At 45.3% G+C, this 26416-nt stretch overlaps 2 protein-coding genes across 2 annotated transcripts; both read right to left on the bottom strand.

Moving 5' to 3' along the window:
• Positions 1-2009: 2009 nt before the first annotated feature.
• LOC131902423 (zinc finger protein 419-like) lies at positions 2010-8895 on the bottom strand. The gene is made up of 5 exons (XM_059253420.1): positions 8863-8895; positions 4322-4448; positions 3715-3813; positions 2618-3148; positions 2010-2449 (listed from the first exon to the last, which is right to left on the bottom strand). Exons 1-5 carry the CDS (start codon positions 8893-8895, stop codon positions 2010-2012), a joined length of 1230 nt encoding a protein of 409 aa, XP_059109403.1.
• A 7358-nt stretch (positions 8896-16253) lies between these two features.
• Positions 16254-22072, bottom strand: LOC131902590 (zinc finger protein 773-like). The gene is made up of 5 exons (XM_059253610.1): positions 21806-22072; positions 20063-20101; positions 18843-18969; positions 18177-18275; positions 16254-17674 (listed from the first exon to the last, which is right to left on the bottom strand). Exons 1-5 carry the CDS (start codon positions 21875-21877, stop codon positions 16767-16769), a joined length of 1245 nt encoding a protein of 414 aa, XP_059109593.1. The 5' UTR covers positions 21878-22072; the 3' UTR covers positions 16254-16766.
• Between the last annotated feature and the right edge of the window lie 4344 nt (positions 22073-26416).

Raw genomic sequence — 26416 nt, 5'->3', positions numbered from 1 at the left:
AGACAGAGTTTCTCTTTGTAACAGCTCTAGCTGTCCTGGAACTAACTCTGTAGACCAGGCCAACTTCAAACTCACAGAGATCTATCTGCTTGCCTCCCGAGTGCTGGGATTAAAGGCATGCGACACAACACCTGGCTTGATATCTGAACTTTCTGTTTCACATCTTCCTGTTCTAACACCAGGAGCATTGCCATATTAGCTATAACTATGGCTAGACTTTGCTGGTTAGAGAAATAGCCATGAATTACAGAGGCAGGAGAAATGCACAAGCCTTGACAGATCAAGACAAGACAGTATTGAGAACTGAAAACAACCAGACGTGTTGGTGTACATCACAACCCAGTCCTCAGGGGACCGAGGTATGAACTTTGGAGTTTTAGACACAGGGAACAGGGAGGTTCTCTGTGAGTTTTGAGACGAATCTCGTCTACAGAAGACTCCAGGCCAGCAAACTGAGAACCTGTATCAAAATAACATAAGCGGGGCTGGAGAGATGGATTAGCGGTTAAGAGGACTGACTTCTCTTCAGGAGGACCTGGGTTCAATTCAGAGCACCCACATAGCAGCTCACAACTGTCTGTAACTCCAGGATCCAGCACTCTCACACAGACACACATATAGACAAAGCACCAATAAAATAAATAAATTGAAAGAAAAGAATATTTACAAAATTTCACAGACACATCAGTCAAAATGTAAAATAATAATAATAACATAAGCAAAGAAATAAATTTCAAAACAATAATATGAAACTACTTTTAAGAGCCAGGTGGATCTCTGTGAGTTCCAGACCAGCCTGGGCTACAGAGTGAGTTCCAGGAAAGGCGCAAAGCTACACAGAGAAACCCTGTCTTGGAGGAAAAAAAAAAAAAAAACCACATACATATACACACACACACACACACACACACACACACACACACACACATACACACACACACACACACAAAGAAATGACCAAAAGTAAATAAACAAGCACAAAATTTGATGACATATAGCCTTCAATAAAACAGGTATGATGGGGCTGGAGAGATGGCTCAGTGGTTAAGATTAGTTGGTTTCTAGCAGAGGACCTGGGTTTCATTCCAAGAATGCGCATGGTGGCTCTCAAGTGTATGTACGTCCCCTTGCAGGGCATCCAACAACATTGTCAACTTCTTCCAATATCAGGCATGTGTAAGATGTCCATACACACATGCAGGGAAAAGCTCACATACATGAAGTAAATAAGTAAATCTTTTTAAAATTTCCTACATACATAGATACAATGTGTCACTTTTTATTTAAAAAGTTTTTCATGCAATGTAGTTTGATCATGTTCTTTCCCTTTCCCCAACTCCTCCCAGGCTCTTCCCACCTTCCTACCTGCCCAACTTCATGTTCTTTCTCTGAAAAAAAAAAATTAGTTGGGCGGTGGTGGCGCATGCCTTTTATCCCAGCACTCGGGAGGCAGAGTCAGGCAGATCTCCATGAGTTCGAGGCCAGCCTGGTCCGTTTTCTGTTGGCCGTCTACTCCTGGGCATAGAAACTTGATTTTCTTTTTCTCAGCAGGTATCACTTGCTTCTCGCTTAGAAATGGGATTTTGTGGGCACTCCCCTTGTCAGATCTAAGATTTCGTCTGGTTTGAACCTGTCTTGTGCATGCTGGCCCAGCCTCTGTGGGTTTTATATCAGTCCTGTTGTGAGCAGACTTTCTCTTTCCTAGGAGCCATCCACTCCCTCTGGCTCATACAGTTTTTTTGCCTCCTCTTCCACAGAGATCCACAGGGGAGGGGTTTGAAGAAGACATCCTATTTAGGGCTCAGGGATCCAAAGTCTCTCGCTAGCTGCGCACTGTCGAGTCGCGGGTCTCTCAGGTAATGACCAGCAAGAGACTCCTCTGACATGGAGTCACCAAATGCTGGTCTGGGAGAAGGCTCTCCATATTTGAAGCCTTTTAAGTTTTTTCCAGTGAATTTTCAGGTGTTTAAAATAGAAGACTAAAGGACATCGGCATTCATGGCTCCCGCTCATCTCCTGTGAACCTTCCGATGTTTATAGAGGCCAGAACTATAGCAGTACACTTTGTCACACTCCTTGCACTCATATTGCTTCGTTGCCGTGTGAACTCTCTTATGTCTAAGGAGGCTGTAACCCGAAGTAAAGGCACTCCCACACTCATTGCACACGAAAGACGTGTTGTGAACTCTCCGGTGTTTCACAAGGTGACAATTCTGGATGAAACACTTTCCACATTCACTGCACTGGAAAGGCCTTTCGCCGTTGTGCACTCGGCCATGGTAAAAAAGGTTGGATTTTTCCTTGAATGACTTTCCACATGTATCGCACTTGTAGGGCTTTTCACCAGTATGACGTCGATAATGACTTACAAGGCTGGTTCTGTTCCTATATGACTCCCCACACTTGCTGCACACAAAGGGCTTTTCTCCAGTATGAACTCGATAATGACATACTAAGCTGGATTTGTTCCTATATAATTTCCCACAGTGACTACACTTATAAGGCATTTTTCCATTGTGAGCATTCAGATGATGAATGAGAGAGCTTTTATAACTGAAAGCTCTTCCGCACTTAGTGCATTGAAAATGCTTTTCTCCAGTGTGAGTGCTCAAGTGTACAACAAGATGGGCATTTTGGCGGAAGGATTTCCCACACTGACTGCATTTAAAAGGCCTCTCTCCAGTGTGTGTTTTCTGGTGTCGAATAAGCTGGAACTTGTAACTAAAGGCTTTGCCACACTCACTGCATTTAAAAGGCCTCTCTCCAGTGTGTATTTTCTGGTGTCGAATAAGCCGGAACTTGTAACTAAAGGCTTTGCCACACTCACTGCATTTGTAGTTTCTTTTCTTGGTGTGAATGGACTCTGCATTCTCAGAGCTTCTGTGTGGCTGCCTGGCACTGGGGGTCATCTGAGACTCAAGAAGATTTGGGGAGTCCTGGAAGTCCATCACATCATTTGTGCTTTGTGAAATTTTCTCTGACGGGTCACTTCTGTTGGTCTTCATGGCTAGGATCCTGATCTGTTCTCTTTGTAGGGGTTCATCACCACATGTCAGCTTCTGCTGTTTAAGCATGGCTGTGTTAATCCCTTGTTCTGCAAAAGTACTCTGCTCAACGGGTGATATATTGCCCTCTCTGTTCCAATATCCTGAACATAGAGAAATACTGATGAATGGATAGAGACCACAGAGTGACAGACAACACATATTGTTAATGATGTGACATTCTTCACAAAACAACGGGGATAGTGCAGGGTAGTAAGGGTCCATTACCATGCTGAAATTGTCAGGATGATAGTTTTCTAGGGGCCTTAGGGGCAGCAAGCACACAAGCATGGAGCAAAGTACAGGAGAAGAGGTGCAACCATAACACACTCGTTGGCAAATGGCTTTCTGTAAGCCTCAGCTGCTGGAGATGCAGGACGCAGTGCAGAAGTCTGTCTAGGCCAGTAATACAGGATAACCAAAGAATCTACATTCAAGGACTGCTCAGGGTATACCGTGCACTAACAACACAATCAAGGAAATCCTGTGCTTCACAGTGTTGCAAAGACTGATCCATGAGGAACAGCTTTGGTTTAGAATAACAGGAAAAACTGAGATAGAATCTGCCATTATCCTTTGTCTTGGTGCTAAAACATCAGAACCAGTAGAAAGATACTTCATATGAACTCATCCTGAGTGCATACATAAGCAACATCCACCCTCCCAGTACCTGTCCATATACCTAGAGTCAGGAATCTCAGTGCATGGGTGAAGGGATCTCCTGAAGACTCCGGGTGAGTGATGTCATGGATCTCAGAAGGTACAAATCCTAAAGTCAAACAGGACAAATGAACATTCCATACTAGATAGAACCGAGAGTGATGCAAACCATGACAATCCATAGGCAAGGAAATTAGTAAGAATGATCCTTGGAGAAGTGGCTTGCAAGAAAAACCCATCAAACAATGATCACAGTAGTGTAACAATCACTGACACAGGCACACCCAGTGTATGTCACTTCAAGGAAGAAAGCAGTACCTGGGTCGTAGGAATGCCATATACAGTATCACCAGGCCATGAAAGCCATCAAGTTGACCTCTATTATGCTCATTATATGGCTCCTGATCCCACATTGCTTCCTATGGACCCTTCTGTACTCAAGAGCAAGAGAAGATGGAAATGTGGCTTGGAACCCAGGATTATCACCTGTATCCTGTACTCCAGGACGGTGGGGAAAGATTCACTGAACATGGTGTAGCTTTGGGAAATTACATCCCTCTGCAGAAAAGAAGTCAAGCCCATCAAAGACATGTTCTGACAAGATGGGATGCCCTTACCCATTGAGGTCACCATAACGAAGATCTCCATCATTACTCTGTGGTACAGGAACCTCTGAGAGTCATCCAGAAGTGTCCATTCTTCCTCTGAGAAGTAGATAGCCACGTCCTTAAATGCCACACAGCCCTGCCACAATGAGGATATCTGAGTTCATATGATGCCTTCTTCTGTGGCACTCTAGCCATCTCCAAGACGGTCATTCACACTTAGCTTTGTACTTCTGAGGGCACCAAGCTCTGAAGCCACAGAAATCCAACCTCTCAAGGTTCCTTTGGCCACTGTGGTCAACAGTCTAAGCTAACAGGTAGATGGACAGAAGAAATCCATCTACTCTTACAGTATAACACCAAAAGGCCCTTGTTTCACATGGGCTCCGACAGATGACCTTATCACATATGACCAGATTTGTACCATTGTACTATGCCAAGGCACATGGGCTTGGAGGCCATCTATGCACACTCTCAGCACACACTTTACTATTCACTCTACCTGCATTTCTATTCAGCATTCAAGTTTGTGAGCCCTGTACACCTCCTGTCTTTTCACTAAATCCAACAAAGACCATGCACATCTGTGGATTTCTGAGCATTCTCAATCCATCTCAGTTCCAGGCATTCTTTATATCTTTTTTCCTTTTTTCTTTTTCAGGTCCAGGCTTTCTATAATGGTAGTCACTGGAATTTTTTTTCTTTTCCTTTTTTTTTTTTTTCTTTTTTTGGTTTTTTGAGAAAGGGTTTCTCTGTAGCCCTGGCTGTCCTGGAACTCACTCTATAAACCAGGTTGGCCTCAAAGTCAAAGAGATCTGCTTTCCTCTGCCTCCTGAATGTTGAGATTAAAAGCATCCATGCCCAGAGTCATAACTAGAATTTTAATGCCTCTGATTTTAAGAGTTCTGCCAAAAGTGGGAACTCTGCAGGCTAATCTTATGTTAACTTGACACAGAAACTAGAGTTATCTGAAAGGAGGGAACCTTAACTGAGAACATGCCACCATACGATTCAGCTGTAAGGCATTTTCTTAATGAGTGATAGGTGGGAGAGAACCCAGCCCGTTGTAGGTGGTTCCACCCCTGGGCTGCTGCTCCTGGGTTCTGTAAGAAAGCAGGCTGAGCAAGTCATGGAAAGTAAGCCAGTACACAGCACTCCTCCATGACCTCTGCATCAGCTCCTGCTCCCAGGCTCCTGCCCTGTTTGAATCCTGTCCTGACTTCCTGTGATGATGAACAGTGCTGTGGAAATGTAAGACATAAATCCTTCCCTCCCCAACTTGCTTTTTGGTCATGGTGTTTCTTGTCAAAGCAACAGAAACTCTAGGACAGAACCTCTACATATAGTCCCTGTTCCGGACTCTGGGACCTTATAATATTCAGTAATCATCTTCCCTGGCACGTATATGAAGAATAGCAGAGCAGCAAGCAGAGTCCCAAGCCATGTCAATCTCAGAGATCACTAAAGAGGGGACAAAACGGTACATCATGGGGCACTGTCCGTTGCACGAATCCTAAATGGTCTTATAATAAAAACTCAGAGCCAGATATCAGGGTGAAAGTTGAAAGATCAGAGAAGCAGAGCGAGCCACCTCTTAACTCCCCAACCCCTCAGCCTGCAAGAGCCTGAAAAGACCTGAGTTCCTGTCTCCTCCCACCTTATATTCCTTTCTCTGCCCAGCCATATCACTTCCTGTCTCAACTTTCCTAGTGCTGGGATTAGAAGTGTGTGATCCCAAGTGCTGGAGTTAAAGGTGTGGGCCACCACTGCCTGGCTGTTTCTCTTTTAGACTGGATTAATCTTGTGTAGCCCAGTGTGGCCTTCAACTCACAGAGACCCAGACAGATCTCTGCCTCTGCCTCCTGAGTGCTAGGATTAAAGGCCTATGCCACCACTGCCTGACCTCTATGGCTAACTCTGTCCTCTGATCTTCAGGCCAGGTTTTATTTCTTAGGTTACAAGCAATATATCACCACAACTGTCTACTTACCACTTCCTCATTGCTAGGTGTCACTGAACCAAGAGGAAACTGGGAAATAACAAAGCTGTGAGCAACAAGCAATGGTGTTGGTATCCCCAAGGTTCATTTAAGCCCTCAGATCTTAAGTGCCTCAGTAAGGTACACCCAACTGGCACCTGAAGCCCAGTCCTCAATGCGATCTCTTTCTGCATGCTCTTGGGTAAGGAAACAATGTCCTCAGTCTTGTCTTTTGGCACATAAGGAGAAGAATGGTACCCATGTTGCCTGGTGAAGAGGTACACATCTTTAATTCCAGCACTGGGAAGGAGTAGGCAGGCTTATCTTTGAGTCTGAGGACAGACAGCCTGCTATCTACAATGATTCGTGAGTTCAAGGACAGCTGGGGCCACACAGTAAGATCAAGTATCAAAAAAAATTGATACCCATGTGTTTATGAACATTACATGAATATTATTATGTCACACTCAGTCCCATGTGTCACTCAGCACAGTACTCAGCAAAGGTGTTTCCTACACACATAATTACTTTTTGGAAGGATTTTAGCAGAAAGCCAGATGTCATGGCACAAGCCTTTAATTTAAGCACTCGGGAGGCAGAAGCAGGTGAATCTGTAGGAATTTGAGGCCAGCCTGGTCTACATAATGAGTTCAGAATGGTTGGCTTTATTTATGTATATTTAATGAAGAATACTACTACACCAGGCAAGGTGGCACAGCCTTTAATCACAGCACTCCAGAAACTGAAACAGGTGGAATGCTGTGAATTAGAGGCTAGCTATAATTGGTCCACATAATGAGCTCTAGATCAGCCAGGGCTACAGAGTGTGACCTTGTCTGAAATGAAACAAAATAAATGCAATAATCAGCACCTAATCAAACACTGAATATGCTTTTAAGCAATGTTAGGTGCTTACAATAATGTTATATCCATGATAACGTATACATATGCGTGTATATCTATAGATATATATCCATCAATAGAGTCTCGTTATGCATGTATGGCTATCCTTGAACTCACAGAGATCAGCCTGCCTCTGGGGTCTGAGTGATGAGATTAAAAGTTTTGTGCTCCCCAATCCAGTCATGCTGTTTTAATTGATACTGTTTGATTATGGATCTTGACCAGATCCCGTTGAAATGGATACCTTTTGATCTGCTAAGTTCCACAGTCCAGAATCCTACACTCTATGATAAACTTCAAGCCTGCACCCAAAATCTACATAGTGGAGGCTTTCCTAACTCTAGATCCCCCTTCACCTCAGCTCCCACCTGATGTAAGACTTTTTGATTTTTTGTGTTTTGGAGACAAGGTCTCTCTCCATAGCCCTGGCTGGCCTCAAACTCACAGAGAGCCTCCTGCCTCTGCCTCCTGAGGTCTGGGCTTATGTGCATCACCATACCTGGCTGATACAAGACGCTTAATATTCTCCTTCCCAGACATCAGCCCAGGCTCTGGGTTGGCCCTGGGGTCGGTGGACCGCCCTTCTTTATCCCCACCTCACACACTTCCCTCAGAACTCCAGAAGCGAATGAGCAAGCTTCCCATATGGCATTATCATTCTGAGACTCTCAATATTCCCAAGGATGAAGTGATCTCAATATGTGAAATTGCTGCAGCACAAACTCCCAATCAAAAACAAACAAACAAGCCAGGTGGTGGCTGCGGCGCACGCCTTTAATCCCAGCACTCGGGAGGCAGAGCCAGGCGGATCTTTGTGAGTTCGAGGCCAGCCTGGTCTACAGAGCGAGATCCAGGAAAGGAGCAAAGCTACACAGAGAAACCCTGTCTCGAAAAACCAAACCAAACCAAACAAACAAACAAACAAAACAAAAAACACTTCACACTTTTATATCAATTTCGCAGCTGCATTTGCCCCAGCAGGGTGCCCTGATAGCTCAGATTTTTTTTGTTGTTGTGTTTTTGGGTTTGTTTGTTTGTTTTGTTTTGTTTTTGTTTTTCGAGACAAGGTTTCTGTGTAACAGTCCTGGAACTCACTTTTGTAGACCAGGCTGGCCTCGAACTCAGAGACCCGGCTGCCTGTCTCCCAAGTGCTGGGATTAATGGCGTGCGTCACCACTGCTCAGATAGATAGCTCACATTTTAAAATCCGTCTAGAGATCCGATCTCTCCTCTCCACCTTTGTCTATGGTCCACACCCACCCCTACTTTTGCGCACAAGATTACAGACGTCGCAGGTCTCTGCTTTGTCTCCACCCACAACATTCCGATTCCTCCAGGAGGGTTGAAGCTTTGAGAAATAGATCGAGCGTCTCCCGGGTTGCAAATCTGTAGACACCAGCACCTTCACAAATCTAACTCAGCTGCTAGGTGGCGCTGAGCCCAAGCCTGCCTGCAAGCCTTGGGAGGTACACTCCATCTCGATGTTCATTAGAGTCAGATGGACTTCCTAGTACACAGGTGTCTGAAAGGAGACTCAAGTAGTCCACCTTAGAGCCAGCATACCACACAGTCTAGGATCCCTTGCCCTGCCCTGCCCCCGCAGGCTCATGACTCCAGGGCTCTCTCCCCGAGCTCTTGGATTCAGGTAGGTCCAGGACCACGTGGCACTTACCTGGGTCTGTGGTCCTTGCTCAGCGGCCGCCATCAGACTCTGCTGGCCAGCAGGGGACAGGGACTCAGGCGTCTTTTAACCAGGCACTCAGCGGATCAACACAAGGGTGCCTCAGCAGACGTCAGACACACCTTGGTACCAGACAATAAGGCTCTTCTCCTTTGGCAACTTCCTGCCCTGGACTACCGGTTTTCTGTGCAACAGAGTAACCCAACTAGTAACTTTGAAAAGAATCTTTTGCGGGCAACGCTAAAAGGCCCGCCCAACACATTTCGCAACAATGGAAATGTCCATTTTGATTGGCTGAGCTTAAAAAAAAAAGTTTCACTACACAACAGCCCTGGATATACCACACTCCATGGCAGGCCTCAAGCTCTGGAACAGTTGGCCAATACAAAAGGGACTCCGTGGGTTTTTTGTTGTTGTTGTTGGTGGTGGTGTGTGTGTGTGTATACACCCCTCTCCTTTTTTTTTTTATTAAGAAAGTATATGAAGTTGGGTGGGAGTGGGATCTGGGAGGAGTTTGTGGAGGGGAAAGAATATGACCAATATATTGTATGAAAAATTAAAAATTAAATTTGTTCAGCCAGTGAAAACGGGTGTCTCCATAACTAAAAATAGTTTCAGATCAGACTTACTTGTGTTGCCTGCAGGTGATCCCTTTCAAAGTTCCTGGATGGGTTGGTCAGATCTGCACAGACTGGTTTACCCTGTATTGACCAGGACAGGAAGGCAGGAGAGGACAAAGTCTGAGCCACTCCAAGTGACCTGCTCAAGCGAAGTTCTTCTGCCTTGCTCTCCAAAAGAGTCCCAATGCAGGAGCATGTCAGGATGCCTGTATCCAGTGAATTCTGACTGATCCCTGACCTGATTGCTTGGTTGTCCCAAGGTGTACATCATAAACTGGAACACAGTGCCATGATCCCATATAGGGACTCATCCTGGTAGCCTAGAAGGGAGAGCTTCATCTTTGCCACTCTAGGACTGGGGATTTCTCCTCTGCACCGAGGCCTGTTAAGGCACTTGGGGACTACAATCTAAATTCTAGGTTTAGATGGAGAATTGATTTTGTTTTGTTTTTTCGAGACAAGAGTTTCTCTGTGCAGCCCAGGTTGTCCTGGAACTCACAGAGATCCTCCTGCCTCTGCCTTCCCAGCTATTTATTTATTTATTTTTGGTTTTTCGAGAAATGGTCTCTCTGTGTAGTTTTGGTCCCTCTCCTAGAGCTCGCTCTGTAGAACCAGACTGGCCTTGAACTCACAGAGATCCGCCTGACTCTGCCTCCCGAGTGCTGGGATTAAAGGCGTGGGCCACCACAGCCCTACTTTTAAAAGAGTTAATTCAGATGCTAGAGATAAACCGCTCAGAGGTTCAAGGCCCTTGCTGTGTGAAACCCAAACAGGAGCCACACTGTTGTTAAGGAGCCACATTGTTATACATTGTTACTAAGTCTCCATATCTTGCAAGAAAAAGTTTCTGTTTCCTAAGCCTAATATATCCTACAAACCATGTTTCTCAATCTACTCTGAACTGTGACCCCGTGACCTACGGCCACCCCCTTTGCCTTGTTAAACTCCAGAACCTGTGATTGCCCTTTTGCCTTAGGAAAATGTGTCTTCGCAGATATCTTGATGACTCCTCTTCCACATGATGGATTCTTGCACTTATCTACGACAGGCAGCCTTGAGCCCTGAGTCCCCCACTCTTCCCAGCAGGTGCTAACAGCTAATTATCTCAGCAGCTGTTTTCTATCAACCCTAACCCTTCCCCATGAAAGGGACCTCAAAAGCCCGTGAGAGGCTGTTCTCTGAAACCCGGACTTTGAGAGAGGCAGCCAGCTAGCCAGTCTAATTAAATTGGGTTTGGTTTTGCTCAGGTCTAACAGCTACTCTTGCAGAGGACCCAGGTTCAGGTTTCCCTGGGGAACATCTATTTCCAGGGCATCTGACGCCCTCTTCTGCTTCACACAGGCGTACATGTGGTCCACTTTTAGACAGGCACCAAAGATCCATGCACATAAAATAATAAATCCCTTTCAGTGTTGATCCAGCTGGGCTTGTCAATCACCTGCCCTAGAGGAGTTCTTACCCTCTTTCACCGGGAATTCTCCACCCTCAAACTGAGTCCCATTGAGTTTAATAACCTGTCCTCCATAGACTCCCTCCATGCAGACACTTCCCAGCTTCCCTCAGGCAGCCTGAAGAGCTTCTTTGAAAAGTATCCCGTCTTTCCACTACTGCCCAAAAACTGGTTGTACTTTTCCTGACACTGTCTTTTCTCATTTTTTTTTCTCATTGGTTCTCCAAACCACATCTCTTCCAGCATGAAGCTACTGTGTACATGTCCTTGCTTCACAGTCTCCACTAGTGGAACATGTCAACCCCACTCAGACTCAAATGTGGCTTCCCATAAGTTTTCTCCTGGCAGCTGCTGAGAATTATAGTTTGTCTTGTCTGCTCGAGTTTTTTGTTTGTTTTGTTTTCTTCTTACAAACACTGGGAAGTTAGCTTTGAGCTTTCTTTCTAGTCCATTTTATATTAAAAAGAAATTTCGCGCCGGGCGGTGGTGGCGCACGCCTTTAATCCCAGCACTCGGGAGGCAGAGCCAGGAGGATCTCTCTGAGTTCGAGGCCAGCCTGGGCTACCAAGTGAGTTCCAGGAAAGGCGCAAAGCTACACAGAGAAACCCTGTCTCGAAAAACCAAAAAAAAAAAAAAAAAAAAAAAAAAATAGAAATTTCTTTGCAATTCTCTCTTTACATTTTTTTTTTCATTTTGTTTATGTATGGTCACAGTTGGAAATAGGGGTCAGGTGAATCTCCTAGTGTGCAGTTTGTCAGGCTTGGTGGCCAGCATCTTTACCTCCAGAACCATCTCACAAGCCCCTCTGTTTGGGTTTTTTTTTCCTTCATAGATTTTATTTTAATTTCCATGACTGTTTATGAGCAGGAATGGACATGCCTGTTTGCCTCTAGAGGCAATGGAAATTGGATCCCCAGGAGCTGAAGTTACTGGCGGCTGTGAGCTACCGGGACTAGGTGCTGGGAGATGCACTTTGTCCTCTGGGAGAGAAGAAAGCATTCCTGACCATTGGACTATCTCTCCAGTAGCAGCCCCATCCCCGGTTATTTATTTATTTGAGACTGGGTCTTACTTTGTAGCCTTGGCTGTCCTGGAACTTGCTGTAGAACAGACTGGCCTTGAAATCAGAGACCTGCCTGCCTCTGTCTCCCAAATGCTGAGATTAAAGGCATGTGCCACCACAACTGGCAGTATCTATCTATCTATCTATCTATCTATCTATCTATCTATCTATCCTAAGAGGGGGCTGGAGAGATGGCTCAGAGGTTACAAAAACTGGCTGCTCTTCCAGAGGACCTGGATTCAATTCCCAGCACTCACATAGCAGCTTATAAGTGCCTGTAACTCCACCTCTAGGCGATCTGACACCCTCACACAGACATATATGCAGGCAAAACACCAATACACACATAAAATAAAAATAAATAAAAATAAAATAAACAAATCATTAAGAGAAAAAAAAAATCTAAGAACGCAGAGCTGTGTACCACCATGCCCGGCTTCAATTGTTTGTTTGTTTAGTAAGTCTAAGAACCTAGAAGAGGAAATTGCAATTACTCAAGTAATGGTTTAAATTGAGGATTTAACCACCACTAAAGGGTGGTCAGTGGAATCAGGACTTAATCAGGACCAACACAAAGCCTGACCTTGTATTGAAAGAGAATTTTGACACTTTTGCTCTTTTTTAAGAAATTTATTTTTGTTTCATGTATGTTAGTGTTTTGCCGTGAATGTAGGTCCCCAGGAACTGGAGTTACAGACAGTTGTGAACGGCCATGTGGGTGCTGGGAATTGAACCAGGGTTCTCTGGAAGAGCAGTCAATGCTCTTAACTGAGCCATCTTTCCAACCCCTGACACTTTTGTTTCTAAAGGGCTATGAAGGAACAGAAGGGTGAGAAGGGCCTGTTAGGTGGTACTTCCTCCACAGGGGTGGAGATGAATGGCCAGTTGTTCTGACTGGTAGCTACAGCATTCCAAGTTTCTAAAGTGTAAGGTTCTGGGCTGTGGTTGAGACATGGCTGTTGGTGGGATGGATTTGGCTCAGCAGGCCTTCATGGCCATTCCTTGAGGAGAAAAGGAAAACCACCTGTTTGTGCCTCACCTCCTCAGTCTTACACAGAGAAATGATCCCCTGTCCCTATGGAAAGACCCTCAGCAGAGTTCCATCCTTGGGAGTGTACCCCTCAGAGCTGACTCCTCAGGGCCAACTTGTGTTTATTCACTCTCAATTTTCTAGCAAGTACTTGTTGACACAGTCAGTACTGGGTCAATATTCATACACAAATGGGCAACTAAAACACAATTGATAAAAGATTATTGAGATCTTAGCATTGGCTTGAAAACATTTGGCATTTGATTCAAGTCTTTTATATTTATGTGTTTGTTTGTTTATTTGTTTTGAGACAGGGTCTCTCTACATAGCCCTGACTGTCCTGGAACTTACTATGTACACCAGGCCTCAAACTCAGAGAGATCTGCCCACTTCTGCCTTTACAATGCTGGGACTAAAGGTATGTACCGCAGCACAAAGTCATCAATCTGTCAAGATTTAGGCATTTCTGCTGCCCTGACAGATCAAGGTAAGGCAGGGTTGAGAACTGAAAACAGCTAAGTGTGTATGAGGACAAAAGTTAGGCTTTAAGTTTAAATTACTGTGCTTAAGAAATCTATAAAATAAAAATGCCTGTAACCTATAAGTCTCACTTGCCCAAAGACCAATAACTTCCTGGAGTGCTGGGGGCTGTTGTTTACGTAAGATAACAAGCCACAGGTTTCCACTCCTGGAAGCTAGGTTGGTTGCCCCAACTGCACAGGATGTGCTTGATCACACCTGGGTGGAAAGTACGTCAGCAGGAAGTAGAAGTATATCAGGGCGGGCAGTGGTGGCACATGCCTTTAATCCGAGCATGTGAGAGGCAGAGGCAGGTGGATCTCAGTGAGTTCGAGGCCAGCCTGGTCTAGAGTTCCAGGACAGCCAGGGCTACGCAGAGAGAAACCCTGTCTTGAAGAAACAAACAAACAAACAAAAAACCAAAAAGCACATCAGGATGTATGCTTGCCCCTGACTAGTTGAAGACAGGGAGTATGTGGCCTTGTGTGTTTTGCCTTTCTAAGCCTCCGACTAATGTGATTTGGTGCCATACTCTGGGAATCCTGGGTAGAGACCTGGCCAAATTTGGCTCAAAAATTGTGGTAGTAGTCTTATTCTTGCCTTGTGGGATTAACACAAGACCCTTCGCTGGGCGTTGGTGGCGCATGCCTTTAATCCCAGCACTCGGGAGGCAGAGCCAGGTGGATCTCTGTGAGTTCAAGGCCAGCCTGGGCTACCAAGTGAGTCCCAGGGAAGGCGCAAAGCTACACAGAGAAACCCTGTCTCGAAAAAAACAAAAACAAAAACAAAAAAAACAAAAACAAACAAGGGCTGGAGAGATGGCTTAGAGGTTAAGAGCACTGACTGCTCTTCCAGAGGTCCTGAGTTCAATTCCCAGCAACCACATGGTGGCTCACAACCGCCTGTAATGAGATCTGGTGTGCTCTTCTGGCCTGCAAGCATACATGCAGGAAGAATACTGTGTACATAATAAATAAATAAATCTTTAAAACAAACAAACAAAAACACAAGACCCTTAAAGACTTGAAAAAGGAAAGAGAAAAATAGCCCTCCAGGAGAGGCTGGGCTTCAGAGTCCCCCCTCTCTCGGTCTGCTCGGTACATTTGTTTCCTCATCCCTGGTAGAGGCCTTTCTTGACTGGCTGGTGTTGTCTGCTCATGTCTGCCTGTTTGAGACTTCTCTTGCTGCTACCTATAGGACTGGAGGTTTTTTGTTTGTTTTTGTTTTCCTTTTAATTCTTTAAGTGGCAGAGAAAACAAAGCTTACTTCAAATTTGGCTCAAAAATGGTGGTAATGGTCTTCTTCTCAACCAGTGGGATCAACACGTGCTGGTGTACATACAATCCCCATGCTTAGGAGACTGAGCTATGAGAATCGATAGCCTGAGGCCAGCCAGGCACACAGGTCTGTCATAAACACTAAAGGACAGAGAAGGAAATGGACTTTGATACTTGTTCTCAGAAATATTAAGACATGTCAAAACAAAGCCAGGTGTGGTGGCACTCACCTCAATCCCAGCATTCAAGAGGCGTAGGCTGGCATATCTCTGTCAGTTCAGAGCCAGCCTAGTCTACATAGAGTTCCACGCTAGTCAGGGTATAAAGTAAGATCCTGTCCCCCAAAATACAGACAAAAACAAACAAACCCCATAGACATGCACATAAAAATTTAAAACAATACTACAGAACCGTGCCGGGGTATATACTTACATGCACACACAGAAAACCAAGAAAAGCACACAATTTGAAGAGTCATACTTTGAAAACATATGTATATGCACGCTCTGAATTCCAATACTCAGGAGGCAGAGGCACATGGATATTTGAGTCCAGCCTGGTCTACAAAGCAGGTTCCAGGACAGGCAGGGATACACAGAGAAACCCTGTCTCAAAACAAAAGGAAGTATGTGACAGGGCTGCTGAGATGGCTCAGTGCTTAAGAGCACCTGCTGTCTTGCAGAGGACCTAGGTTCCATTTCCAGCACACACACACACACACAGCAGCTAACAGCCATATGTAACTCCAGTTCCAGGGGATCCCATGACTTTCTTCCTCAGGCACCACATATGCATTCAGTACACACACATGCACACAAGCAAACACATAAATGAAAACATCTGGACTACATATCAACATGAGATCATGAGGGACACCATGGAGCTGCTCTCCATCAAAACTAGTGAAAATCAGGGAAACTCAGTTGTTACAAGCACATGTTGCCCTTTCAATCTAGTTCCGGGCAGACAATATGCTCTCTTCTGACCTTTGTCAGCACCAGACACGCATGTTGTATACATACATAAACATATGTATTTGGTGGACATACATATATGAACTGAACACTCATGCAAAAAAAAATGACTCTAACAATAACAAAAAGTCTACTGAAACTCAGGAGCACAGAGGAAAACCTCTGCAATCAGTCATGAAAGACTACAGAGGGGGGAAAAAAACAAACATTTATTCAGGGCACTGTAACACTCAGTAAAAGGAGAAGTTATGTCTCATTAAAATCCAAGGACACGGCCGGGCGGTGGTGGCGCACGCCTTTAATCCCAGCACTCGGGAGGCAGAGCCAGGCGGATCTCTGTGAGTTCGAGGCCAGCCTGGACTACCAAGTGAGTCCCAGGAAAGGCGCAAAGCTACACAGAGAAACCCTGTCTCGGGGGAAAAAAAAAAAAAAAAAAAAAAAAAAAAATCCAAGGACACTCTGTTCCTACCCCAACCAAATTCAGTTACATGGAAACTCCACTCCACACTTGGTCAGTCAAGCACAGAGTTCCCTCTCTCTTAGTTCCCTGGTGTCAACTTCTTGGGAAGAGATCTACCAGAGGAGGAAGTTTCAATGGATGTATCTCTTACAAAGGCCACTCTCACAACGTTTCTTTAAAGGTCAGATTCAGTCCTAAAGCTGAAGGTTTGCCAGTCGCTGAAGCTGTTCCCTACAATCTCTGCATTCAGAAACCTATGTGGGATGTGATGTTGTTTTCAGAAAACACTTCTGTTCAGAGGCTTCAAACCTGGATCCTCGAATCCATGGCTTCATGACACATCCTAGTCCGGTGATCTCTCCACTTTTATGGGTTGGAGGTGTGTGTGAATGATGCTGACATCTGCTCTGAAGCACTCAGCACTTCTTCTGTTCCACTGAGATTTCAGGTGTTCATTTAGATGACTAAGGGACTTCTTATCTTCTTTGCCTTCCTTAGACGTTTATCGAGTGTGAATCTTTCGGTGTTTATACAGGCTAGAGCTACTGCAATACACTTTGTCACACTCCCTGCACGCATACTGCTTTGCTACAATGTGAACTTTCATGTGTCTAACAAAGTTATAACTTGAATTAAAGACTCTTCCACACTCATTGCACTTGAAAGGCTTGCCGTGGACTGTTAGGTGTTCAATGAGGTCAGAGTTTTGGGTGAAATACTCTCCACATTCACTGCAGCTGAAAGGCTTCTCTGCCGTGTGACTGTAGAAATGATTCAAAAGGCCTTCCCTGCTTCTGTAGGATTTCCCACATTCGCTGCACTCAAAAGGCATTTCTCCAGTGTGAAATCGATAATGAACTTTAAGGCCTTCCCTGCTCCTGTACGATTTCCCACATTCACTGCACTTAAATGGCATTTCTCCTGTGTGGAGTCCCTGATGGGAAATGAGGGAGATATTATGCTTGAAGGCTTTGCCACATTCACTGCACCTATAAGGCTTTTCTCCAGTGTGCATTCTGAAATGCTTAATGAGAAAGGCTTTTTGGCTGAAGGATTTCCCACATTCGCTGCACTGAAAAGGCTTTTCTCCCGTGTGTATCTTCCAGTGCCGATTAAGGTGAGATATACTAGTAAAGACTTTGCCACAGTATGTGCATTTGCAGTTTTTCTTCTCAGCGTGAATGGCCTCTCCAGTCTCAGTGCTCTTGGGTGCCTCCACACCACTGGAAGTCACCTGATGCCTGAGAAGACCTGAGGAAGTCTGGATGATCATTGCATTGTCTGCACTTAGCAAGGGTGTCTCAGCACAGCTCAGCATTTGCTGTTGGAGCATGGATGAACTAAGATCTCCTTCTGTGGAAAGACTCTGCTCAAAGCGGGGCATTTCACTCTCCACTTTGATCCAACAACCTGACCAGAGACAAATACTGAATGAATGACTTGGAGACTGTCAAGTGACAGACAGTCAGCACATATTACTAACAGTATTCTGAGATTTCTTACAGAACAAGGGGACTAGCTCAGGGTGGTAAGGACCCATTGTCATGCTGAATTTGTCAATATCATAGGACCTAGGGACCTTAGGGACAGTAAGAAAATAATTGTGGAGTGAATCACTGGGGGAAGCACTGTGAACCATAACACTGTCCTCAGCAACAGCTTTCTACAAGCCTCAGCTGCTGGAAATGCAGGACACAGTGCAGAAGGCTGTCTAGGTCCCTAAGACATGGTAACTGAGGAACCGGCATTCAAGGACTGCCCTAGGTATAAAGCACACTAATGCCATCAAGGAAAGCCTGAGTTTCACAGTGTGGCAAAGCAATGGGCAAATCATCTGAGACTGATACACTGGGGACAGTCCTGGTTCAGAAATAATAGGTGCATTCATCAGCAATCTCCACCCTCCGAGTACCTGTCCACAAACATGGAGTCATGAATCTCAGTGCAGGCACAGAGAGATCTCCGCAAGACTCCATCTGAGTTGTGTCATCGATCCCAGAAAGTTCAAGTCCTAAAGGAAAATGATACAAGAAGTGAGCGTTCCATACAAGGACACACTGATCAACCCATAATAATCCAAAGGAAAGAAGCCTAATGAGAACAATCCTTGTAAAAAAATCATCAAGGCATGTCACCTAGAAGAAGAGGGAAGTATCTGTGTTACAGAGATGCTATGTATTTGCCATGTCGTCAGCTCAGGGAAGACTGATGACTGTTGAGACTCCTAACCCCCAGTGTTGACAACCATTAATCCCAGCACTTGGAAGGCAGAGGCAGGAGGATCTCTGAGTTCCAGCCAGCTTGGTCAATACAGTGAGTTCCAGGAGCCCTTGCACCATACAAATGTTGTCACCTCAAAATGATTCCTGTTTGCCGTTACTGCTCTTAAAAGAGAAAAGGTATTGTGTAACAAGCCTGTGTCTATAACCTGTATTTTCAACTACAGGACAGTGAGGGGAAAGACTGAGTGTTGACAGGCCAGCTGTGAGAAGGATATGTCTCTCTGTAGATAAACAAAACAAAACAAAAAACCAAGCCAATACAGACATGTTCTAAGAGGATGGAGGGAAAGCCTTACTCAGAGAGGACACAAGTGCAAAGATCTCGGTCATCACAGTCTGGTACAGGAGCCTTTGGGAGTCATCAAGCAGTTTCCATTCCTCCCAGGAGAAGTACACAGCCACATCCTCAAAGGACACACAACCCTGCCACAAAGGGGAAAGTGGAGTTTATGTGAAGTCTCCTTGTCAGGGACTCTTTCCATCTTCAAGACAGCCATTCTCACTTCGCTTCCTACCTCAGAGGGTACCAGGCTCTGAAGCTAGGACATCCAGTCTGTCCTCAAGGGCCCACCGAGTACTCTGGTCAGCACTCAGCAAGAACGGGCAGGTGGACAGGGGGTGTCTTAGTCACTTTTCTATTACTGGGAAGAGACACCATGACCAAGGCAACTTATAGAACAAAGAGTTCATTGGGGGCTCACAACTCAGAGAGGGAGTCCATGACCCTCATGGCAGCAGGCATCATGGCACTGGAGCAGCAGCTGAGAACTCACATCCTGAACCACAGGTACCAGAGAGAGTTAGCTGGGAATGGCATGGGCTTTTGAAACCTACAAGCCCACCCCAGTGACACACCTCCTCCAGCAAGGCCATACCTCCTAGTCCTCCTCAGACTCTTCCACCAATGGGGAACAAGTATTCAAGTCCATGAGCCTATGGGGGGCATGGTCATTGAAACTGCCACAGCTGGAGTCAATCCAAGCTTGAAGGATGCCATGGAAAGGCCCTCCTTTCTATCAGAGAATTCACATGGGCTCCTCCCAATCATCTGCCTCACACAGACCATATTTGGGTCACTGGTATCCACTGTGTCCCAGGCAGGAAGGCCAGGAAGCCATCTATACATACTCTTCACACATCAGTCTTCACACTGAATTTCCATTGCCAACTCAGTATGCAAGCCCAGCCCTCAGCTACTACCTTCCACTAAATCCAGCAGACCTCATGCACACCTGAGGATTCCTCTTCATTCCCAACCATCTCACTTCCAGGCATCCTCTAATGCTCATCCCTGGAACTTTAAGACCTTGGAAACTTAAGCCAATGGTTGCCATAAATGGAAATCTGGCCATGTATTCCCTGCTTTGGAGATGGGGACCTTACATTCTAAGTACCTTCCAGGAAATCCAATGGAAGGAGAGAGAGAATCCCAAGCAAAGAGTCCCAGGACACCACAATCACAGAGGTCTCTTATGTGAAGACTGAGGAGTCTGTTTCCTGGGCACCCTCCACTTACCTCTTCCTGGTTGGCAGGTTTCACTGAATAATGGGAAACCTGCAGAAAAACAATGCTGTGAGTAACAAAGGAGGTGTTGGTATCCCAAAGGTCCATCCAAGTCCCCTCACATACCTGTAGTCAGGTACACCCAACTGCCCCCATGGGCTTCATCCCTTAATGGTGTCTCTTACTGGGTGACCTTGGTCAAGAAATCAATCTCCTCAGTTTGTTCTCTGAGGATAAGAATGGCAGCTTGTTTTATTTACGGCTCTATTGCTGTGAAGAGACACCATGACCTAGGCAACTCTTATGAATGCATTTAAGTGGGGCTTGCTTATAGTTCCATAGCGTTAGTCCATTATTATCAGGGTGGGAAGCAGACAGGCATGGGGCTAGTGCAGTAGCTGAGAGCTTTACATCCTGATATAGAAGCAGCAGGCAGAGAGAGAGAGAGACAGAGAGAGAGAGAGAGAGAGAGAGAGAGAGAGAGAGAGAGAGAGAGACAGAGAGACAGAGACAGAGAGACAGAGACAGAGACAGAGAGGACATTAGCAAATTTTCCCAGCTACACACTTCTTCCAACCAGGCCACACCTCCTAATCTTTCTCAAACAGTGCCACTCCCTGGTGACTAAGCATTCAAATACATGAGCCTATGGGAGCCATTCTCATCCAAACTACCACACAGTCCTAGCTGAAAAGAAAAGCATTGCATCAAACGCAGTCCTATGTGACAAGTACTCAGTACAGGCTTTTCCTGGGCACATGACTAATACTTGTGGTGTCAGGAGTTTCACAAACACTTAAACAATTATTTCAGAATGTATCGTTTTATCTACACACATTTAAGTAAGAATTTAGGAGATAGGTGGTGGTGGGTGGTCCATGCCTTTAGTCCTACAGAGAAGGCGGTATCAGCCAGGCATAGTAGTGCACCCCTTGAATTGCAGCACATGGAATGGAAGGGAAGCAGATCTTTGTGTCTGAGGCCAGCATGGGCTTTATAGGCCAGTCAGAGACACACGGTGAATTCAAGGGGGGGAAAAATAGTGATAGTTAACACAGTAGACTTTATTCAAATGATGAATGTTTTCACGTAAAAAAACAAATAAAGGAAAGGAAAAGTACTTCTTTTAAATCTATCAGAGAGGCCCGAGGTGGGAGGCCACACCTTTAATCCAATCACTCTGGAAGATCTTTGTGAGTTTGAGGCCATCTTGGTCTACACAGCTAGTTCCAGGACCGCCAGAACTACTGTCTCTGGCGGGGAGCGGGGAATCTATCAGATATCTGAATACTACTCTCCACTTCTGTGGTCTACAACCCCAACTCCTGCATTAGTCCACAGGATATACCCAAACATTCAAGTTCTCTGTCTCCATCCCTCCATCCACATCGCCTCATCCATGCCCAATATTCCAAATAGATCAAGTCTCTCCTCTGTTCAGATCTTCCGTGGCCACCAGCATCTCCATAAATAATAGCTCCTTAGGCGCACTGCGCCCTTTCCCCCCATCTAATGCCAGCAGGGGTCACTCCAGGGCTTCTGTCTTTGAGCTCCGGCGGGCCTGCAAGCCTTTGGATGAATGGTCTACCAGACGTTGTGAGTCAGAGGGGATCGCTCTCTAGCACTTAGATGTCAAAACCATAATCTCGTCCACCAGTGTCCTACAGTCGGGGACACCGGGCCTGCCCTGTCGGTTCCTGACTCAGATCTCAAAGCTCTAGAATTCAGGTAGGCGGGCGATCTCGAGGCACTCACCTGAGGCAGGGCTCCACCCGCAGCCTCCACGATCACCATCGGGCTCCACAGGATGGTGGGGCCCTGGGACATGGCTTAGCCCTACTCCAAGCCTGGATCAGGTCACACGTGTCGTTACAAACCTCAGACCCGTCTCTGTGACAAAGAACAAACGCTTCTAACGCTCCGGTTTTCCTGTCATGGCCAACTCAGATGAAACCAGTTTTCTGTGAACCATACTGACGGGTCCAGGAAGTTACAAAGACTCTCCTTCACGTAAAGCCCAAAGTCCCGCCCAACGGTCATTGTCGTCACTGAACTACCGATTTTCATTGGTTGAGCTTCTTGCAATGATTTCTGGGCAATGTAGTTCAAATAGGATCAAATCGATGCCAGCTCTGGACACAACTGCCCAGATGGAGGAGACTCAGTTTCTATGGACTTCATGGGACTGGTGTGGAGAATATTGTAATTATAGACGCCCCAATATTTTCTACCTGAGGTAAGTTGGGTGTGGGTTAGAAATAGGGGGTGAGCTACAAGGTCGAGCTTGCTGGAACTCTTCTAAATTACAGAACTGAAGGCAGAGGCAGATAGAGCTCAGTGTTTTTAGAAGCCAACCTGCCACAGTGTGTTTCAGGCCAGGAAGGGCTACATACTGAGATCTAGTTGTTTTGTTTGATGTTCATAAATGCATGAGATAGGGCAATGCTTACTTTTGCATTTCAGACCTTTGCCTTGTGTGAAATGGTATTTACCAGGTCCGTGCCACTAAATACAGCAATGGTGACCATGGAAGACAAAAATGACCTACTTGGAAACAAGATGGGATTTTAGATTCAGACACTTCCCTACGCCCCACTTATTTTTCCCCCTTTCGAGACAGGGTTTCTCTGTGTAACAACTCTGGCTCTTCTGTAACTCGCTTTGTAGACCAGGCTGGCCTCGAACTCACAGAAATCCTCCTGTCTCTGCCTCCCAAGTCCTGGGATTAAAGGCGTGTACCACCACGCCCAGTGATGCTTCTCGTTTTTACACACCAGTGTGGAGTCGTCAGAAATAATTTTCCTATTGTGCGAAAAGAAATTTGGGGATGGACAACGGGATTCAGCTTTGGAAACCACCTTGCTGTGACACTGATGCGCTTCAGAAGGAAAGATTTGGGCAGCAGCTGCTCTGGGAAACGGGAACCCTGGCACTTCTGTAACCATGACACTGCCCGCTGGAGTCCCGTTAATTTCTTGCACTCCGCTTCTCCATGTTCCAGTTTTACAACTGTCCTGGTCTCCGTGGTACATGCTGTCTGAACTACATTACCGAGAGGAGATTGCGCAGAAACACTGGAAGGTTAGCCAGGCACAGTGGCATGCACTTTTAATTCCAGCACTTGGGAGGCAGAGGCAGGTGAACCTGAGTTCAAGACTAACATGGTCTACAGAGCGAGTTCCACGACAGCCAGGACTACACAAGAAACGCTCTCTCTAGCCTTTCTCAGTATCATGAAGGAATTAAAAGCCAAAATACTAATTCTTTCTTTGTAGTGTATAAAGGAGTGTTTTTAAAAACAAAAATCCAACTCTGTGTATTTTTATTCAACTCTTTGCTCAGAGTCATGCTCCAACGCAGGTCACTCTCCAATCATGATGAAAGATATTTTTTATACATAATTGCTGTAGGGACTCATTCCCAGACAAAACAATAGTCATAACGTCATGGAACCGATAAATGGATTGTTTTTAATAAATGAAGACTGGCTATAAAACTGTCCATTCAATTCCAAATACTGGTTATAAGGTAGAGCCATAAATAACTCATTCATGTTTAAAATCTCCTTCTGTTATTATTCAAAAAAATGTTTTCAATTATGCTAATAAATGCTTTTGGAGATAAAAAAAAAAGAGAAAGAAAAGAAACATTCTCTGTAAAAGAAAACCAAGAAGGTAGGAAGGTGGGAGAGGAGAAAGGTCTTGTTCTCTGGCACCTAGACAGGTCTGAAATCTGTACTGCCATGGTGTGTCTGGTTCTAAGCGTTGGGTAGGGATGTTCCTGTATATGTGCCTCTCTGGGTAGCCCAGTCAGCTGGTCTGGGAACTCTGGATGAGGTAATAACATGATCCCTGACCTACCTGACTGCTACAGCACCCTGGGGTCTGGGTCGTGAGCCTGGGTATAGTCTGATATTCCTGATTGAGACCTGTTTTATTTATTTTAATTTTTACTCTTTTAAAGATTGTAGTTACTTTCTGTGCCAATATTGCTCCTGTAAACATGGTGAATATTCCTAAAACCTGCTGGGCTTTCCACAAAAAAATGTGGCAAGCACCAGCTCCACAAAGTGACACAGGGCAAAAGGACAAGGATTCTTTGTACATCCCAGGAACGTGGCCTCATGACAGAACAGAGTCCCTATGGTGGGCAGACAAAGCCTGCTTTCTTCAACAAGGCTGAAGTAGTATCTAGTGCTCTTAACTGCTGAGCCATCTCTCCAGCCCCTTGTAGCTAGAGTTTTCCTGCCTGGCCCACAGTCAGGACAAATCTGTCAACCGCCAGTCCCACAGCCACTCAGACCCAACGAAGTAAACACAGAGACTTATATTGGTTACAAACTGTATGGCTGTGGCAGGCTTCTTGCTAACTGTTCTTACAGCTTAAATTAATCCATTTCCATAAATCTATACCTTGCCACATGGCTCGTGGCTTACCGGCATCTTCACATGCTGCTTGTCATGGCACGGCTGGCAGTGACTCCTTCTGCCTTCCTGTTCTTTTTTTTTTCTCCTCTCTGTTAGTCCCGCCTATACTTCCTGCCTAGCCACTGGCCAGTCAGTGTTTTATTTATTGACCAATCAGAGCAACGCATTTGCCATACAGAACATCCCACAGCACTCCCCCCCCCTTTTTTTTTCAGAAAGGAAGGTTTTAACCTTAACAAAGTAAAATTACATATAATTTGGGAATTTGGGCGTAGCTTCTCTTACTACTTCCTGCTGGAGGGGGGCGCTGTATCTTATGGGGACACAAAGAAAATTTTAGGATTATGGAATAGTCCATGAGGCTGTATTGTCTGAGCCAGTTGCCTTCAAACCATTCTGGATGTTGGATCATCTGGGCCATGGTGTCATCGGAGACCTTTCAGGGGGTCTTGGCTGGTCAAACCTGATGTATCTTAATCTGGAACAAATCCATAGCCTTTGGCTTTCTGTGGGAACAAAAGCAGAGTCTCCTTTCCAAAGCAACACATCCTTACATCCAAATTTTGAAGTCAAGGTATCTTTAAAATATACATATTGGTTTAATTCAACATCTTTTACGATCAAATGTTTTTCTGCAGTTAAAAATCCCAAAGACAACACAATTCGGATTCTCTGTGTAATATTCATCTTTAGCCCCTCTTGGGTTTTGTTTGTTTGTTTTGTTACCCACTGTTTTAAACAAGGGCGATGTGTGACCATCTACTTGAAACTATTCACTGGAGCTCCTTGGGCTCAACACCGGGCAGACAACCAATAACTCCCCTTCTCTCAAAATCTATCCATAGCTTATGGTTCTCCAGGGGGAAAGTAGGTACCCTGAAAAACTCCCCAGTTCATCCCTATTGATGGTTCCATTCTTGTGCAAACCCTGGGCATACAACAGAAGATGCTCTGGCTCTGTTACTGGGATCATTATGTCTTGCCCAGAAGATGACATTTCACAGCCTTCCAGTCTTCTAGCTCTTCCATTCTGTCTCCTCTTCTTCAGTGTCCCTTAGCCTTCCAGGGATGAAGATAAATGCCTTGTCCAGGGCTGAGCATCCACCTGTAGCTTATCATTAGCACCTTAAACAAACAAGAGCCTCTTCATCTACTTAAATCCTGTACATAGAAGAGCTTCTCTGACTAAGGCTGAGAGTAGCATTTGTCTATGAATATAGACACATATTTAGTAGCCAGTTCTATGCTCTGTCTATTAGCTAAACAACAATCTTAAGTTCTGGTCTGAGGCCTGTGACCTCTCCAACCATGAGTTTTGACTGGGTTAACAGTGCCAGGCATGGCTTCCCTTCTTTGGAATGGCCTAAATCCCATCAAAGAGTGGCTTCTTACCCCCAAGTCATGCCAGTATTTTGCAGTCATGAATATCTTGCCTACTTGAAGCAATAGGTAATTAAACAAAAGCTCAATACTGAGTGGGAGATACCTCCTCATGAGTTGTTAACCAGGGAAGCCCTAGAGGCATCCAAAAAATTACAAGTTTCTGCCATCTTCTTGGTTGACTACCAGAGCTAAAGGATAAGACACTAATGCTGAATACACCACACATCTTTGATTGCAAGATATCCCTACAGGCTTTTTGTTTGTTTATTGTTGGGTTTTTGTTGTTTTGTTTATTTGTTCATTTTTGAGACAGGGAGTCTCTCTGTAGCCCTAGCTTTTCTAGAACTCATGACGTAGACCAAGCTAGCCACAAGCTCAGAGATCCACCTACTTTTGCTGGAATTAAAGGCATGCACCACCCACCCCCACACTGGAGTTATTTTTAAAGATTAATCTGTGTGTGTGTTGTGCATGCATGTGCTTCTGGGTGTGTGGACTTGGTCCAGCTGCAGTACCTTCTTCACCATCATGGGCTCCCTGCCCTGAAACATAAACC

The sequence above is a fragment of the Peromyscus eremicus genome, chromosome 1 (assembly GCF_949786415.1).
Source record: "Peromyscus eremicus chromosome 1, PerEre_H2_v1, whole genome shotgun sequence".
NCBI lineage: Eukaryota > Metazoa > Chordata > Mammalia > Rodentia > Cricetidae > Peromyscus > Peromyscus eremicus.
This window is presented reverse-complemented; position numbering and strand designations above follow the sequence as displayed.